Genomic DNA, 17,847 nt, shown 5'->3' with positions numbered 1-17,847 from the left:
AGAGACATCCACACCCATTCCCCTTCACTTTGTGTCCTTTCCTGTTTTGGTCGCAGTTAGTTTCCATGCAGTGTCAGCTCCTGTCTGGGTCTTTGGAAAAAATGTTTTATACGTAAAAAATGGTTGTTAAAGGGGCAACATTAAGTATTCACCAGCCACATATTGCCATTTTATATCACAATCAAAAAACTTTGTTACCTTTAGTTGTAATAAAAATTTTACAAATATGAGACTTGGAGCTTTTCCACTGCAAAAATGTGAGTGAATCATAAAAAAGCAGAGGATTAATATTTGGAAAAATACCTCAATCCCACTTTTTCGTATGATGTGGAATCTGTGATCGTGTGAGTATTTTTCTTCCCCAAGTAGTGGGAACCTTAGAAGAGAAAAAGGCATTCTGAACTCTTAAAGTAACATAACATAAATGAGTGTAGTCCAGATAAAGGCTAGAATTATTTAGTCTGAAATTTTTCTACTGCAGTAAAAGATGACTTTATGGCTTTTATGCAACTTTGCTATTGGTAACGATAAGTGTGGCTGAAGTATAAACAAATGGGCTAAATGTGAGGCAACAGAAGTTTAGTTAACAAAAGAGAAACTGTACTGTTAGGAGCATTGAACTTGAACAATACAATAAGTTTACAAAAAAAGGCAAATATTGCTATAAAAGTAGAGAAAGAGTAAAAGTAATAGGAAAAAACACACATTGATACAACATTGCAAAAGGTAATAATTTTTTATTCAAAATAGAAGATTCTTGTTTTGTAGAGTTCTTTCATATTTACAGGCAGAGAAGAAAAGAGACTCTAATATTTGTTTTAACTGCACTACTGAGCTTTCACTCTATTTTTTATAATGAATTATTATTGTCGTTATCACTGATGTTGAAGATTATTTTATTGTGCTCCCGGCGGTCTACAAAACGGAAAAACTTAAAAATCAACCCAAAAACTACATTACCCACAATGCTGGGAGGACCGAAAGTTCCGGCTGTGTTGTTTCCGAACAGGAAGTTACCCGTTCAAAACAAACGTTAGCTCTGCTTGTTATTTATTAGAACTATATATGACAGTTTGTTGCACATAAAACAAAGACGCTTATTTTTTCTTAAAAACGTAAGTAGTATTTTTCCATTTTATATATGGCGTTTATATACTCAGCTGCTTGTTAATTTTATAGAAGCTAACTTATGCTAACAGCTAAACTTGTTTTTATATTATCGAGATTCATTATCTACAACGTACCTTTCCAGTACAAAGTGTTTGTTCAACTCCTAAAATCTGTGTAGAGATTTAAAGATAAAGCTGGTTACATGTTCACTGCAGAACTGCAGAAATAGTGCTGTGATTTGGTAAAGTAAGCCATAATTTAAGCTTTAGAATAAATAAGGTCCATCTGAAAGGTAGAAATGTTTTATTAAAAAGGAAAATATGAGATATAAGTCTGGGATTCATCCAATTTTAAATGTTTTGTATGTCTAAATAACTCCAAATATAATTGTAAGGTTTATTTATTTGTGTATTTATTCTCAGAAATTGGAACTCGAGTATCATATACAGATTGATTTCACCCAGAGTGATACATCTGAACATTAGCTTATCAGGATTATGGTGTAGAAGTGGATAGAGTAGCCAAAAATTGTACTCAAGTAAGAATAGCATAAAAAATAATATTACTCAAATAGGAATGAAAAAGTATAGAAGCATTGGTTTTTAAAGTTACTCAAGTAAATGTGATGTAATGTTACTACCCACCTCTGGTTGCAGCGACTAAAACTTTGGATATTTCATTATCCCAATTTTGAAAAATAAATTTTGAATAGAAATATGTCACATTAATTGAGTTTTCAATTGTGGATTTATATTAATTGTATTATGATAACCATCAAAACTAAAACAACTAAATGCTTCAAATAAATCAAATCTTGTGTACTGAATCACTTGTTTTACTTGTGGAATTCAATTGGTGAAATAAACATGCCCTGCAGTGATTTTATTTTAATTCATTCTTAAATCCTTTTATTGATGTAAACGGTTTATTAGTTTTAAATGCTCCATCCACAGCAGACTGGACTCATCACCTTCACTTTGTTTGCATCCAGTGTTTCCATGGAGACTCCAGAGCCAGGCCCAGCTGATGGAGAGGAACGTCCAGTGGAGCTGCGACCCCGGACGCGCTCCAACCCCGAAGGTGCTGAGGACCGTCGCAGCAGCACTGGCAGCCTCGGAGGCAACGGGAACCCGACCATACCTCAGCCGGCAGTGGGGAACCGCGTGGAGGGCGAAGGCGAAGCCTCGACCACCGACAGCCCTCTGAGCTCTGTTACAACAACGGTTTCAGCCGCTACATCTCAGGCCGTGGTTCCCCCTGTGTCCGTTTCCGTGGCAGCTGGTTCTGGAACAGCAGCTGGCACCACGGCCCAGCTGTCCACTACAGCTGTGACGGTCAAAGAACGGCCGAAGGCACCTCACCAGCAGCCTGTCCTCAGTACGACCATTCCTCCACCAGCAGAATACCAGCTCCGAGTTCCCAGAGTCAACTGTCCAGAGAAAGTGGTAGGTCCACCGTACACAGAAATAATTTCTTATTCAGGAAGTTAAAGTGATCAAGAAAGTAAATCCTCAAGGTTCTGTGTCTGTGAAAAAAAACTGTAGTCTTTACCTGGCTTTATTAAATTAAATAAGTAGGATGTTTAAATCTAACCTCAAAAGTAGAAAGGTTTAGTGTTTAACACAATTTGTTGAGTTGTATGAACCGCATTAATCTTGGGGCAAATTTGAGATCTTCCGTCTATGGGTCTGCATCTATTTTATTGTTCTTTTATTGTAAAATATTTCATTTTGATTTATTGTTGCCTCAATAAATCTACATTAATTAAACAAACAAAAAACAGAACTGACATGTTGTTTTTTTTAACTATTTTCTCCACTGTTTGTTCCTCAAGATCATAAATAAATATCAGTAAATTTGAAAATATGATCAAATGCAGTTAATATGTGCAGTTTAGTGATATAAATCTTATTTCTTTAAGTAAGTGGCCTCCTAAATTGGGAAGAGCAGTATTTGTTTTTGTGGCACTATGATTACTGAGCCATTCATGCCATACAGTTAACAAAAAAAACTTATAATAAATTTTTTTTTTATCACAATTTTTATTGTTTTCATAATAGTTGCATAAAATATACAGATAAAACTTCCATCTGAATCTTTGATGTCTTATTTAAAGTAAATTACAAGATAATGAAAGTAGCTCATTTTTATTGTGCCCAGGGAGAAACTATAGAATTGATTTTACTGTGATGTAGATTTATATATGACTTCATTTTAATGTTTTCTGTCTTTCCTGCCTTGTTTCTCTCTGTACAGATAATCTGTCTAGATCTGTCTGAAGAAATGTCCTTACCTAAGCTGGAGTCTTTCAACGGGTGTGTAAAAACACGGTAGACTGTCTCACTGTTTCCTGGCTTTAGAGTTTAACATTGCGTCATTTCATTGTCTCTCTGTTTAGATCTAAAACAAACGCCTTGAACATATCCCAGAAGATGATCGAGATGTTTGTGAGAACAAAACACAAGATCGACAAACGACACGAGTTTGCTCTGGTTGTCATCAACGATGATGCTCTGTGGGTCGGTACACGAGACGTTCAGTCACTGAAACTCCTGCTGGGTGTTTGACTTAACTTGGTTTAATGTTTTATAATTTTATCTCTGGTTACCCAGCAAAACCAAAACCTGAACTTATAAATATGATCTAGTATTTAAATTCAGAAATCCAATTATTTTTATTACTTGTATAGTTCTGTTCTAAACACAAATTAGGAAAGATGGACAGAAGGAAGGATGGAAGGAGGGAGAAGGATGGAAGAAAGAAAGGAGATATATAAGGAATAAAGGATAGAATGAGAGATATAAAAGAGGAAGGATAGAAAGAGATATACAGTATAAGGAAGAAAGAATAGAAGGAGAGATACAGAAGGAAGGATGGAAGCAGAGTTAGAAGGAAAGAAAGTATGGAATGGAAGCAGTGATAGAAGTAAGAAAGGAAGTGTGGATAGGAGAAAGGAAGGAAGAAGACAAGAAAAGAAAGAAGGAAGGGCAGAAGATATGGAAGTAAGGAAAGAATGAGTCGGTAAGGAAGAAGGGAAGGAAGGACATGTAGACAATCTGTGGGTCTGGAAATATTCATTTTTTTCATAGTTTATTTTTCTTTCCTCTTTGAAACCCTGCAACACAAAAACAATTACAGCTTTTTGTGTTTTTATTTTATTTTATGAACTTTGTGGAAATTTCCCTTCATAATTGTTTTGTTTTTTGCCCCAGCTGTCTGGCTTCACGTCTGATCCCAGAGAGCTGTGCAGCTGTCTGTATGACTTGGAAACCAATGTGTGCGAGTCCTTCAGTATCCTTCCATCAAACATTCACCAAAATACCTTTAATATTAAAATCAGATTACCCTTAACCTCTACATTTAGACCTGGAAGATCTCCTTAACGTCATGTAAGCTATGTTTATGTTTTTCTAATTTTCTCAAATTTGCTTTAATTGAACAAATAAAAACTTAAGTAGAAATGTTTTACGTTTTAAAATCTTGTCTCTGTTGCAGTCGTCAGAAGATCGAGCTGCCGTCGATGGAGAACGTTCAGACCATCCCGCCTCCCTACGTGGTGCGAACTGTTCTCATCTACAGCCGCCACGCTGGGCCCATGCAGTTCAACCCTTCAGAAGCTCTCAGTGTGAGTCACTGCTCTGTCTGTGGTATAGTCAAAGCACCTATATGTTTTATCTTGTGGTGATCAAGTTTCTTATTCCTGTTTCAGAAAATGCTGCAATCTCCATATTTCTTCTTTGATGTTGTTTATTTGCACAACGGGATGGAGGAACAAGGAGATGAGACCAGCTGGAGGGTGAGTGTTTTCTTAAGTTTTTTAAAGACAATATTACATTTTCTTATTTTCTAAATGTATGTCTAAATGTTTACTGTGAAATCAGTGAGGTCAGAATTTACATACAAAACCTGCAGGATGGATGGACTGGGAATAAAAACCCAGAATAAATTGTTCCTTCATTGCGTATTTTCCAGACTGGGTTGGAAATTGTGTGTTTTTCATATTTTTCTTCTCAAGTTGCATTTTTAAGGCCTGTTTTGATGTTAAAGAAGCATTAAAGTTAACAGTTACTTCTCTGTTCCTGTATGGCCACTTAAAATAAACATATTGCAGAAGATCATCAGTGTTTGGGAAGTTTGAAATTAGTTTACAGATACAGCACATCAGAAAGTATTCGCAGCGCTTCACTTCTTCTGCTTTTGGATATGTTACAGTCTTACTCCAAATTATATTATGTCAGTCATCATTATCGTTACTATTGTAAAAAGTACTAGCTCCACTGGCACTTATGAAAAATGTCTTGTTATAAGTGAAATAATCACCTAGTGGGACTAGTACTTATAAAATATCAATATTAAGGAATTATTTATTTAAAACAAGCTTCTATATAGTGATGAAAAGTTGCTTGCAAGTTAGTTTTATCTTACTTCAAGTGTACTAAGATCTTTGCACTCAAAATTAGACTAGAAATACTTGATAAGATTTAGTGTTTTTGCAGTGGTATTCCACATTCTCTGTTTTACTGTGATACAATAGTATTTATGCCTTCACTGCAAAAAACAAAATAATACCAAATAATCTTTGGTTTAGTTTGTAGTGCAAAAATCTTAGTACATTTCAAATAAGACAAAACTAACTTAAAAGCAACTTTTTGGCAATTATGGAAGCTTGTTTTAAGTTAATAATTCCTTAATATTGATAAAAGAAGTACTTGTTTGTAATAAGAAAATTATTGAACTTATAACAAGACTTTTTCTCATATTATAACTGATATATTATAATAATCTGCATATGGAACAAGTTCTTTTTCATTAATATTAAGGAATTACTAAGTTAAAGTAATCTCCTTTATATTGCTGAAAAGTTACTTATAAGTTTGTTTTGTTTTATTTCAAATGTACTAAGACGTTTGGACTAGAAACTAAACCAAAAATACTTGCTAAGATTTAATGTTTTGCAGTGGCAGGGGGACTCAGACTTAAGGTTGTTTATTCAAACTTTAATAAACTGAGACAAATAAATTATCAGGACTACTTCACTTCTTTTATGCCTTTACATTTGTGAGATCTTTTAAAGTCGAGTCCATCAGAAGTTCTTTGACCATCTTTTAAAGTGTTTGTTTGGTTTCCCAGGAGACTTACACTTCGTTCTGTACCCTGGACTCCAAAGGCATGTGTTATCGCTTCGAGGTCTCCCTGAGTGGACCCGCCATCGAGCTGCACAACTGCATGGCCAAACTGCTGGCTCATCCTCTGCAGAGACCGTTCCAGAGCCACGCGTCCTACAGCCTGCTGGAGGGGGACGACACCCCGGACACGGAGGCTACAGTGTAAAACGGACAAATTAAAACGACCTCGCTTATCTGTGAAGTCCACACATGCTGCAGATTCAGCAGAACTTTTTATTTTACTTTATTTTTCATCTGAAGGCACAATGTTACTGTTATTTTTTTTCTTTTTTAGTTTTGAACAAATGTGAGAATATCTGGGAAATGAGGGTTTCGAGAAGTCACTGATTGTAACCAAATTGTTCTGTTATGTGGTGAAAATTACTTGAACTGTCCTGGTAATGAGGGAGTAGGTGATGAAAGTTCAAATAAATAAAAAATAACCTAATAAAGAGTGGAGGTTGCAATGGTTGAATTGTCAGGTTTTGCAAAGACCTCTTTCATATTTGTGTTTTTGCTTCTGAATGTAATGAATGTGAAAGTTTATTTACAAACAAAACAACATTCTGACTGGCTTTTTTAATTTTGAGAGATAGAATGTCAACAAAAGATCCATAAAACACACATTAAATAAAAGTTGCAGATTAATTTGTATGTCAGGATTTGATCACCCAGAAACACGTGACTTATAAATTATTAGAAAATGTGTTTCTTTTAATTTGTCAGCAGGTTTGGGTTATTTTATTTCCTCATCAAACTTTCTGATTCAGCGCCAGAGATTAGCTTTAATGTTTTTCTTCCTTAGCTGCTCCTCTGTTTCCATGCTGGAATGTTTTCTGGGGGTTACATACTGCCTGTCACAGATTTTTATCTGAACCTCTCCACTCCGAGGGACTCATAAATAGAACCTTCATCAGATTAAAGTTGTTTTTATCTGTATAACTGTGAATTTATTGCAAATTATCTGAAAGACTTTCAAAAACATTGGGTTTAAATGACTAACTCCCACCTGCAGGCGGCAGTATTTCTTACTCTTACTATACTACAGCTGCCTCAGCCATACTTATAGTTTGTGATCGATATGCCGAGTAAAAAATTTGAATTAAAAAAATATGTAAAACAATCACAAAATCACTGATCAATGTGAAAACATGTCTAAAACTTTAATTCTAAGAAGTATTTAATTTGAGGAGACGGCTATTAATATTTTAACAGTTTGCTAATAAATTTTATCAAAGTATTCTGGCACAACCGTCACTTTGAGAAATTTTATTTTCTTGACGAGGCCGAAAATGAAAATAAGTTTGACATCCCTGATTTGCAGTTTAGAATATGGCCGGTTTTCTTCACTTCATCACTGTTGTACGTCACACAATGTGGCCGTGTAGGAAGGTTACACAAACACATTTATGGTTTTACCTGAAATGTAGCTTTACTCACAACAAAAAGTGCACCTATAAGCTTTTTTGGATATATTGAAAAGGCATATTAAATCCTATTGATTGTCTTTTAAATTGTTTAGCTGGTTTGGCCAGTAGATGGCAGCAGATTCCACCTTGAAATACATCCAACTCAGACTGAAAGCCCCAGCATGTTCTGCTGTCTGAACAGAACTTAGTTCATATTTTCTAAATCCAACAAATGAAAACCTGAACACACATCTTGCTGGATTCCTATGTTGTGTCAAAAACTCTGGAAAAATCTGAGAATTTTATTTTGAATTTCCACATTTTGTTTGTTATAAAACACAAAAATCAGAATTTTCTAAACAAGGCAAAGCAATTTTTAATAATTACTCATATTTAGATAAGCAGTTTTAAAGTTTCAAGCTAAAGGATAAATACAGAAATGACTTTTTCAGGGATTTTTATGGCCAGATAATTCACTGATTATCTGTCTCATACTGTCACAACATGGTGATAGCTCATTTTGTTGGGCCACATTCACTTTTACTGAGCAATTTTGAACACCTCTCCATCAGATAGTGTAAACGTGCCACTTATTCATCTATTGCCTAAACAATTCCCCAGTACTTGAGATATATCTTCCTGTCCGGTTGGCCGGTTGTCTCAAAAGGTGTCAGTCTCCAACCGTTTGACTTCCTGCCTTTGTTCAGAGGTCATCAGCCTGCGCTGCCACTCTATCTTCATAAATTAGTCTTTTTCCATTTGAAGGAAGGCTGTCAGAGCAAGCAGGAAAAGATGACCTGGCGCTTAGAGAACCTTTGGCCCGTCACACTTTTCCCAGCAGCCCGTTGTGTGCCTCACGTCATCGGCTCTGATAACGGCTTGGCTGGGATGGAGAGCGCCCAGAGGGAGACCTTGTTATTCCCTCAACTCTGAAGAGTGACAGCTACCTATTGTTTCTGTTCTCTCTGTCCTCTTCTGCCATGACTCCTTTCCGCGTAGGCTCAGGACAGGATGTGGGGGAAATTTTTTTTGTATTTGTTTGGCTTTTTCTGCTTTACTCCTTAACATGTTATACATTGTTCGTCCTTCGCCAGGGAATAGGATGAGGAATTCTGCTCCTGCTATATTTAAAAGTGGCACGGATAGGTAATGCTTCCTGCTTTCTGGACTCACACAAGTGGAAGTTTATTAAACACATCCACATTATTTACCAAAAACATGCTCTACACAGTTCTACAAATACTAATTTTATTCCACTTAGATATCCCCATAGCAGGTAATTAAGCAAAAAATATGACAAAAATACATACATTTCGCATTTATGTTAAAAGAAAAAAACAAAAAACAACCGTAAACCAATCTGCCTGCCTGATTAGGCCTTTGATCACGTCCCCACAAAAAATAAGTTCTGTCTTATAAAACTTGTCCACGTAGGGATGGACAATAAATAAATAACAGTATACATATTACGATAGATACGCAATATCAATAGATGATGCATCAGATAGAAAATTCAATATTTAGAATATTCAATGAACTCCACACAGCATTCTGGGAAATGTAGGCAGAGGAAAGGCTTACGCTAAGCATAGTCGGTGGAATCAACTGGCTCTTTAACTCTTTGGTTACCTAGCAACTCACTCGTTCTATGGTAACCTAGCAACAACTTGTTGAGTAAATTGTGCTCAGGCAAACAAATTTCTTCAAATCTTTTCAGTTCTCTGCTCCATCTTCTTAGAACCAATTCCAAACATACATGAACCTAAAGGTACTGGTTGTTACATGTTTTTAAGGCTGTTGTTTTGAGAAGGAATCATCGATCTGTAAATGTTTTAACTCAATGGTTCATATATTTCTGACATTATTGACTTTTTCTGTGCTTTTCTTCTGTGAATGTTCTGTAATCTCTTTATACTTCAGCCAGTCTTTGCTAGGATTCGCTTCCGAAAGAGATTTTTAATCTCAAGGGGATTTTCCTGGTGAAATAAAGGTTAAATAAAAAAAAAAATAATAATACGAATATAAAATCTGTAAAAACCTTTGAGGTCATAAAAACGTGGATATTTTGAAGACTCACAAAAAGCTGTCTGTGTGACTGGCTTTTATCACAAAAGTCCATTTGGGATAATTGAAAGTAACCTCAGAGAGGACAACTAAATGGGGTGAAAGGTCAGAGGTGAAGGTATTCTGTTCACAATAAAACCACACTGCAGTCAAACAGTTCATGACTGTATGCTGATAAAATAGTTTTTGTCCAGTTATCTGCTGATAAAAGTGAGAAAAAAAAAATCCTGAAAATGTTTGATTTAAGGGTCACGTTTTTAATAAACAGCTTCAGAAAAAATATGAACATTGAACCAAAGAAGGGTTGACTCTACTGAAGTAGGACTAATTTGACATATTTTTACTCAAATAAAAGAAATGGTAGAAAAAAAATTATACTTCTACAGACCTTTAGCTAGATAATAGTCACATTTACTGTCCTAAAAATCTGGATTTTACTCATATTTAGTTGATGTCAAACATCTGTGTGGGAAAATATAAACAGTAAACCATTCTGTCTTAAAACCTGTGGAGATTTTTTTCATTATTAGTTAAGTTTCTGTTTCTGTACAATAAAGAGTCTTCTGTTGCATAGAAAGTTCTTGAGCGTTGACGCTGGTCATTCAGGAAGTAGAGAGGAGGGGCCGTCCAGGACGAACCCTTTAAAAACCTGTTCCCTCATTAGGCTTCCTGTCCACCACATCGCTGCCTGATCATTTCAGCATCTAAAAAGACAAACAGAAAACCAAGGATTAAAGAAATATAAAACTTCTACTTGGTAAAGATCTGCTTTTTCTTTGCAGAGGAGATCAAGACTGAAGAATTAAAAAAATATATTTTCTTTGTTATCAAATAATTTCTGTTAATATCATAACAAAAACCAGCTGCAACCATTTCACCACCGGCTGCTATGTACAGCTCCAGCTGCTCCCGGGTCAAGCTCGGCCCAGAGGCCCGGCAGCCGCTGTACAGAAACAAAGGAAAGAGCTGCGGCTACTACATGAGGATCATTTTCTTCTTTTCATCCCTCATCCAGTCGCTCATCATCGTCAGCCTGGTGCTCCTGCTCATCTACGGACAGCCGGAAAAGTCTGCAGAGGAGGAGCGGGTCAAGGTTAGTGATTTCCTTTACGACTCGTAAAATAACTTTTATCAGATTGTCTGATGAAAGGAAATCTTACAAATGCATGATTTTAAAAGACTATGCCACATTTTTCAGTTAAAGAAAACATTAAACAAGACGAGGGTAGAGTACTCAAAAGTTGTACTCAAGTAAGAGTAGCACTACTTCAACATATTTTACTCAAGTTAAAGTAAAAAGAAATTACTCAACTAAGAGTGAAAACGTTTTTGGTAAAAAAGGTACTCAAGTAATAAATAACTGATCAAAACATCAATTATTTATCAAACTTTAATTTATATGTAATTATTCATACAATTTCAAAATAATTAAATCAAAGTATTAACAATTACAATTTATTTCAACATAAAACTAACAAAAACTGGTTAAAGGTTTTTGTCTGTCTGGTGAATTTTTGGTTCTTTATTCAGTGAAGTTACTTACAGTGGAGAAGAGTATCCAGACATTTTACAATACTTCATAAAAATCTTCTCAAATAAAACTAACAAGTGCACGTTTTATTATGTTTTTAATTTAATCTGTACTTACAATGAATGATACGTTCAGAAAACATTAAAACACCTTTAAGCTTAATAAAAATACACCTAAAAGTAAATTTTTTCCACAAAGTTTCTCAAGTAAGTGTGGATATCCCAGTCTGCATTGAACTGTTGCTGATTCTTCATGTATTGTGCAGAAGCTGGAGCTGGAATTTAACAAGCTGAGCACAGACAACATGAAACTGACAAAGGAGAAAGCTGAGCTTGGAGCAAAGCTTGCTGCTTGTTCGGCTGAGAAAACGGCTCTGCAGAAAGAGATGGCGAAGCAGCAAGCTGAGGCCAACTTCACAAAATTCAGATTCAACGCTGTAAGTACAGAGAATAAACAAGAGGAAGATGCATTTTTTTCTGTCAAGTTGCAGAGCTGCTCTAATTCTTACTGCACTTTGTGAAGATAACCTGAGATCCTCTCATCATTCCCCTCCTCACTTTCATTTTTGTTTTTTAATGGTACTTCTGTGGAAAAGGATTAGAGACACTCAAAAAGTGAATTCTGGCTTTTTTCCCTCAGATTTCTGACTTGATTTCAGAAGATGAAAGTCAGAAACATGAAAAAACAAAAAGTAAAAATCAATCAGAATTCTTTTCTTTTTCCATTTTCAGTGGCCGAAACGCTCTTCTGTACATTTCTGTTGCTTCTCTGTTGGTCATTTTTGTAATAATAGAAATGAAAGCCTATTCATTATCTAATTCACCTTCTTTTATGTTGTTTTTTTTAATGGGCAAACCTTGAAAAGCAGAAAAGCGTCGTTCATTCTCCTATGCGCTGTCCTCCCTGTCTTCCACCACCTACATATATCCGTAAGTTCAACACTGCATCAACATCTCTCAGAGTAACCAACAACAACGTTAGCTGGGACTGAAACATTAAGAGTTCATAAGCAGTCTGAAGATGCTTGCAAGGGTTTGACTTTTCAAGTTTTCCAGGACTGAATAAGAATGTAATATGGATTAATTGCAAGTGATTGTCCTGCAGATCTAACTAATGTCTACTGTACTGACTAAAGCATGTAGAAATTATGCAAAATTGAATTCTAGTTGTTAGATTTGATTTTCTTGTGACACAAACCTTCCATCTGAATCCTGCAGATAAGGCAAAGTGTCAGGAACTTGTCCACAATGAGACAGCACTTGTTAAATCAAACATCAATCAGGTAGTTCAGAATCTGTTGTCCGAGAAGGACAACACCATCAGAGATCGAGACAACGCCATCAGAGATCGAGACAAGGTCTTAAGAGATCGAGACGTCCATCTCACGGAGATCAGGAAACTGCATGGAGATAAGAATCTCCTGGAGGAGAAGCTCACCACCTACAAAAGGTGCCGTCCTCTTGTCTGTCTGTCCAGATGGTGCATTTGTCCTAAAATGTAAAGAACAATCTAATGGCGGCTTTTTTTTTTCAAATCAGGAAGTGCAAAGAAGACTTTATTCAGTCTCTGAGTGGGATCCAGACTGTGACCACCAAGTTTTTGAATAAGATCGACAACCTGTTCCCTCACTCGCTGACGTTCCACCTCACCTGCAAAAGCCAGAAAGAACAGCTGGAGACGATAAAAAGCAACTGCACCAACCTGTCCAGGGATGTGGAGAACAAGTTCCAGCCGTATCTGGACCATGTGGGCGAGAAGGTGCGTGAATGCAGACTGGTTTACCAAAAGCATAAAGAGATTGAAAAAAAAAAATAACATAATTTCAGCCTTAAACACATCCAGCAATGTGACAATTTCTCCTGGTTTTGGTGAAAGTGAAGTTTTTTCTGTAGTTTAGTAAAGCAGAACGAGTTTTGCATCAAGTTTGGCTGCCTTATGGTTTCATTTAGCATTTGCAAAGTTAGTCGAATTAAAAATCTAAATACAGACAGAAAATCACATGATAACACCAAAAAGAAGAGATAATTAGAATAAACAATTTCACCAAATGATAAGTTAATACCTTAAGGAATCATATTATCTGCACAGCATTAAACCTCACAGGTAATAGCCTCGGCCAAATTGACCCTGAAACTTTCCCTCAACACGTTTCTTCCTAAAATCCCCTGCAAAAAACAAGCTGAGCAGGAAACCTGTTTCTCCAGAGAGGAAGTTTACTCACGGCATCATTCCTGATAAGTCCAGCTAAAGAGACAGATGTCCTGTGAGGCAAACTCGAGGTCAACGCCGAGGTGAAGCTGTCCGCCCTGCTGATGCAGCAGGACAAAGACTAAACTTATCTTAAGCAACAACATGTTGTTAATCTATTAAAAAGCTCCAAAGGACAAGCAGAAAGCTTAGCTTTTACATGATTTATTTTAGTTTCTTCACCTGATAAACTTTTGCTTTTCCATTCAGAGTTCAGTTAAACTCGCTTGTGCGCCCCATCCCAGATTAACTAAGGAAGAAAATGAAATATTCATTAAACTTTTTGTTTTTTAAAGAGAAAATCTGATTATATCCTGCAGATGAGTGAGGTTCAATGGCGGTCCAGTCAGCTAGAGGTGCAAAACACAGATCTGACCTCCAAACTGCAGCAGTGTGAAGACAAATACAAGACGGCAGTCGCTAAAGCTTCCATGGATTTAGACGAGAAGCAAAAGCTTCATGATCAACAGGTAGGTTCTGGAGCAAAGCTATGAGAAAAGCCGTTTTCTTCAGTGACAAACGAAAGCTTAAAGCTGCAATAACTTTTACAAAAATATGATTTTTACATGATTGTTAAAACTAGTAGGAGACATATTTCCCCAGATAATCTTCTACTATTATCGTCTGAAGAAATGCACTGCTCTTGGTCAAAAACAACCAATCAGAGCCAGGAGGAGGGACTTTAGTGGAGAAACAAATGTTACAGAAGACGTAGTCATGCTAACTAGCCTGAGCTGATGGGGACAAGCAGAGCAGAGACCAAGGGGGAGAAGCTGTGAGCGGCGTGTACACACGCATGATTGGCACTATACTGTCACGATGTAATGATAACTTTAATAAATAGATAAAGAACATGTTTTATAAAAGTTACATACTGAAGCTTGAATGAATAAATTAAAATGCATTATTTGTTTTAAATTGATACATCTTTTGTTTTAGTTAACGACTTTACTGAAAGAGAAAATTGAGCAGGACCAACAACTGGCACAGAAAGACACAGAGATTCAGGCGCTGCGTCAAATGCTGCCCAGCAAGGTAACATACAGAGGAGCAATTTCTATGTAAATATTAACAATTGATTCACATATTATATGTAGAGCAGTCTAGATTTAAGAATTTTGGTAAGGCAAAAATAGTAAAATTTCACTGTGAGGACGTAAATCCTCAATCTGTGGTTAAATAATAATTAAATCATTCAATCTTTTCACAGGCTGGCCCACCAAACACTGCTTTCCTGCAGACTCTGCCTCGGCAGGGGAGGTAGGCAGCTACCAACATGTCTGCCGCAGTCAGCTGCAGCAGACCTGAAGTGGTGAGTTCCCGCTCTGGAAACCTTCAAATCAAACCTTGATTCAATCTTTTTCAAGTTTTCATTTTGCTTGAGAGGGAGAGATAAAATTGATTTGTCATTTTGCTTCATTAATCCTCTAACAAGCAGGAGTTTGTGTGATTAAACTTGTTTTACTGCATCAATATTGCAATTAATCCCATTTTTCAGCAGCAACAAACAGTATAACAATAATACTGGAAGTTAAAAGACTTGACTATCTGTCTATATTTTTTCTGCTCTTGCATGTGTAGTCCATAGTTGAACATGTGTTAATAAATGTTTTTTTTATATTTTTCAGGTTGGTTGATATGAGTTGTGAATCCATCTATTACCTGTAGCATCGATTTCCAAAGCACAGAAAACCCACCGCAACTTTGACTGTGAACTGTCAACAGACATGTTTGTGTTGCTATTGTTAAGCAATTTGAGGAAACCTGTAGATATCATTAGCATAACAAAAATACACCTTTCTACATTTCCAGTATTTTACAGAAGATACTAAACACAACCTGATCTTAAATTATTTTAGTCTAACCTTAAATGTAGATGAAAGTGCAACAATTTCCTGGTTAAACGGAAGCAAGAATAAATGTTATTCCATGAGATGTAAAACTAAGTTAGCACCAAGTTACTGCTAATTAAAGGAGCAGTATTATGTATTTTTCATTTAATAGCAGAATCAATCATCAATCTTCAGTCATTTCAAAAAGGGTGTATATATCAAAATATTTTAAAAGAAATTTGACTTTGCCTCTTTAAAATTGGGCCTCTGCCTCTTTAAGAAGCTTCTGCTCTATCCGACTCTCCGCCTTCAACAACGTTTCTCCATTAAGCCCTCTATAATCAATTCAAGAGCGTTGCAAAGAGAAATAGTTTTTAGAATGAGGTTAGACTCACAGCTCCAATAAGTGTTAGCTAATTGGTGCTGCTGCTAGTCGGAAGGAGCAGTGTGGGGGAGGCGCCAACTCTTTTGATGGGGGAATAACATTATAGCATAATATAAATGTCAAAAACTAAACTTTACATAAAAGTAACTGATTAATTGATCATCAGTAAGTGTGGCTGCATTTATGAAGACGTGACTTCAGCCAGGTTCCTGGTCCAGTTTGTAAACATGATGTAAAAACCCAGAAGGACACAGGTGTAAATATTTTTCTTGTGCATTGCTCACAAACTAAAAATGGACTCTGACTCACTCCAAAGCAGGTTTGCCCTCTTATTGTCTCAACGGTCGTAAAAATGCAACAAAGACTCAAGACGAGGACACATAGAGTCGCTGTTTTGTCTGCTAGAAGCTGAAATAGCAACACTCGTAACTCATGAGCGGTTTGCACGAATACACATCAAGTCTGGTGTTAGCTGCTCTATTTCTATTTTTGTGTTTTTGTTGAGCTTAAAAATAGGTAAACTCTATTAGCTGCTTGTTTTATGGCTTATTTTATAGTTTTAGTAACTATTATAGGAACGGCTCTTTAGCTTTACAGCTTCCTTTTCCTTCCAGACGTTAATAGTACAAAGGTTTCTGTTGCTGGAAATAGATGCTGGTCCTTTTTTTACGATTATTAGAGGTATATTTTGGTACACACGAACAAGAAAAGGGAAAAAATAGAAACATTGTGAAAGGAAAATGTACTCAAGGTCAGGATCAGGTTGAATTCTCATTAAAGCTTGTGTAAATATTGTACAGATTATTCATGCTGGTGATTAAATTTATACATTTATTATTCTTAAACTACATTTTTCCTGCTTTATTATAGTGAATTTACATTAAAATATTTACCTTTTACTAACATATCTATGCAAATATACACCTTCTGCTTAACTTTGAGGCACCTATAATAATCTGACTTAAATTTTTCTTTGCAATTTATGATTTATTTTGAACTTTGAGTTTAAGCAACCCGATTGCTCTGAAATATGTGAATAAATTGTGTTATTATATTTCATATGGTTTGTTGAAGTTAAATAAGTTTGTTGAATCAGAAGTGAAAGTTGCCACCAATGTGAGGACAATCCTGCCACCAAATGATAAAGCTATTAGTTAATCTGTTTCTGAGTAAAATTAACCACTGATGTTGGTAGATCTGTAAATAAAAACTGTTTTGACTTGACAATCCTGCGTTTGTGTGTAACTTTAGGTAAAAAAAAAAAAGTATCTAATTTTCCTCACAGGAAATTCAGCAGACATCACTCAATGGAAAAGGAGTATTAGTTGTAAAATACTAATTTCTCAGCTTTTATTCTTATGATTTGTTTTAGGGGATGAGCTCCAAGTCCTTGTTGCCATCAGCAGAATTAGAAATATGTGGTAAAATTAAATTATGGAACAATTATTATTCAAAAAGAAGAAAAACATTGTTGAAGGAAAGTTTAAAGTCTTCTTGGACGAAAAGGATTTGGTCCAATGAGACCAAAATTGTAACTTTTTGGTTGCAAAAGGAAACAAAGAATATTGTTCAGTTTCATCAGATTCAACTGAACCTGAACTATTCACCAAACAATCAGCAGAAAGGAATAAATCTGGTAGAAACATCCCAGAAAACATGCAGCAGTGATTGAAGTGAATGGTGGTTAGAGAAAGTATTAAATCATGAGAGCTGATTACAAATGCACTCCACACTTTACAGATTTTTATTTGGAAATTATGTTGAAAACTCTGCGTTGTTTTACTTTCACTCCACACTCACTACTTCATAATCATTCACGTTTTTACGTTAGTTTTTCTTTTGGATGTGACTTATTTTTATTATGTTTACTGTAAATTACTGTTCTTTTATGTTTCAGTGCAGCTATTGTATTTTTTTAATCCCTCCCATCAACTTGGTAGGAAACTACAGATGAGAATCAGCCTAAATCTGGGAAATTTACATGATGTATTCATGTTGATTAAAATGTGTTCTACCCTCTATAAAAATAAAATTAATTTGAAATTTATTACAAGGAAATACCTTTGGAAATAAGCGTAATCCCTTAATCCTAACTTTTTAAAAA

The 17,847-nt window shown here is 35.7% G+C and overlaps 2 protein-coding genes across 2 annotated transcripts; both read left to right on the top strand.

Annotated features, from left to right (window-relative positions):
• The first annotated feature begins 983 nt into the window (after positions 1-983).
• Positions 984-6,756, top strand: babam1 (BRISC and BRCA1 A complex member 1). Its single transcript, XM_044130532.1, has 9 exons — positions 984-1,115; positions 2,102-2,555; positions 3,367-3,425; positions 3,509-3,629; positions 4,323-4,401; positions 4,475-4,499; positions 4,606-4,735; positions 4,820-4,906; positions 6,241-6,756. The coding sequence occupies exons 2-9, from the start codon at positions 2,109-2,111 to the stop codon at positions 6,439-6,441; spliced, it is 1,149 nt and encodes a 382-aa protein (XP_043986467.1). The 5' UTR covers positions 984-1,115; positions 2,102-2,108; the 3' UTR covers positions 6,442-6,756.
• Positions 6,757-10,411: 3,655 nt separating this feature from the next.
• On the top strand, positions 10,412-16,967 carry plvapb (plasmalemma vesicle associated protein b). The gene is made up of 9 exons (XM_044130530.1): positions 10,412-10,841; positions 11,545-11,715; positions 12,148-12,208; positions 12,497-12,728; positions 12,818-13,037; positions 13,847-13,996; positions 14,466-14,561; positions 14,737-14,838; positions 15,155-16,967. The coding sequence occupies exons 1-8, from the start codon at positions 10,638-10,640 to the stop codon at positions 14,788-14,790; spliced, it is 1,188 nt and encodes a 395-aa protein (XP_043986465.1). The 5' UTR covers positions 10,412-10,637; the 3' UTR covers positions 14,791-14,838; positions 15,155-16,967.
• Positions 16,968-17,847: the final 880 nt, after the last annotated feature.

The sequence above is a fragment of the Gambusia affinis genome, linkage group LG10 (genome assembly GCF_019740435.1).
Source record: "Gambusia affinis linkage group LG10, SWU_Gaff_1.0, whole genome shotgun sequence".
NCBI lineage: Eukaryota > Metazoa > Chordata > Actinopteri > Cyprinodontiformes > Poeciliidae > Gambusia > Gambusia affinis.
The sequence above is the reverse complement of the archived record's forward strand: the minus strand, read 5'-3'. Positions and strand labels throughout refer to the sequence as shown.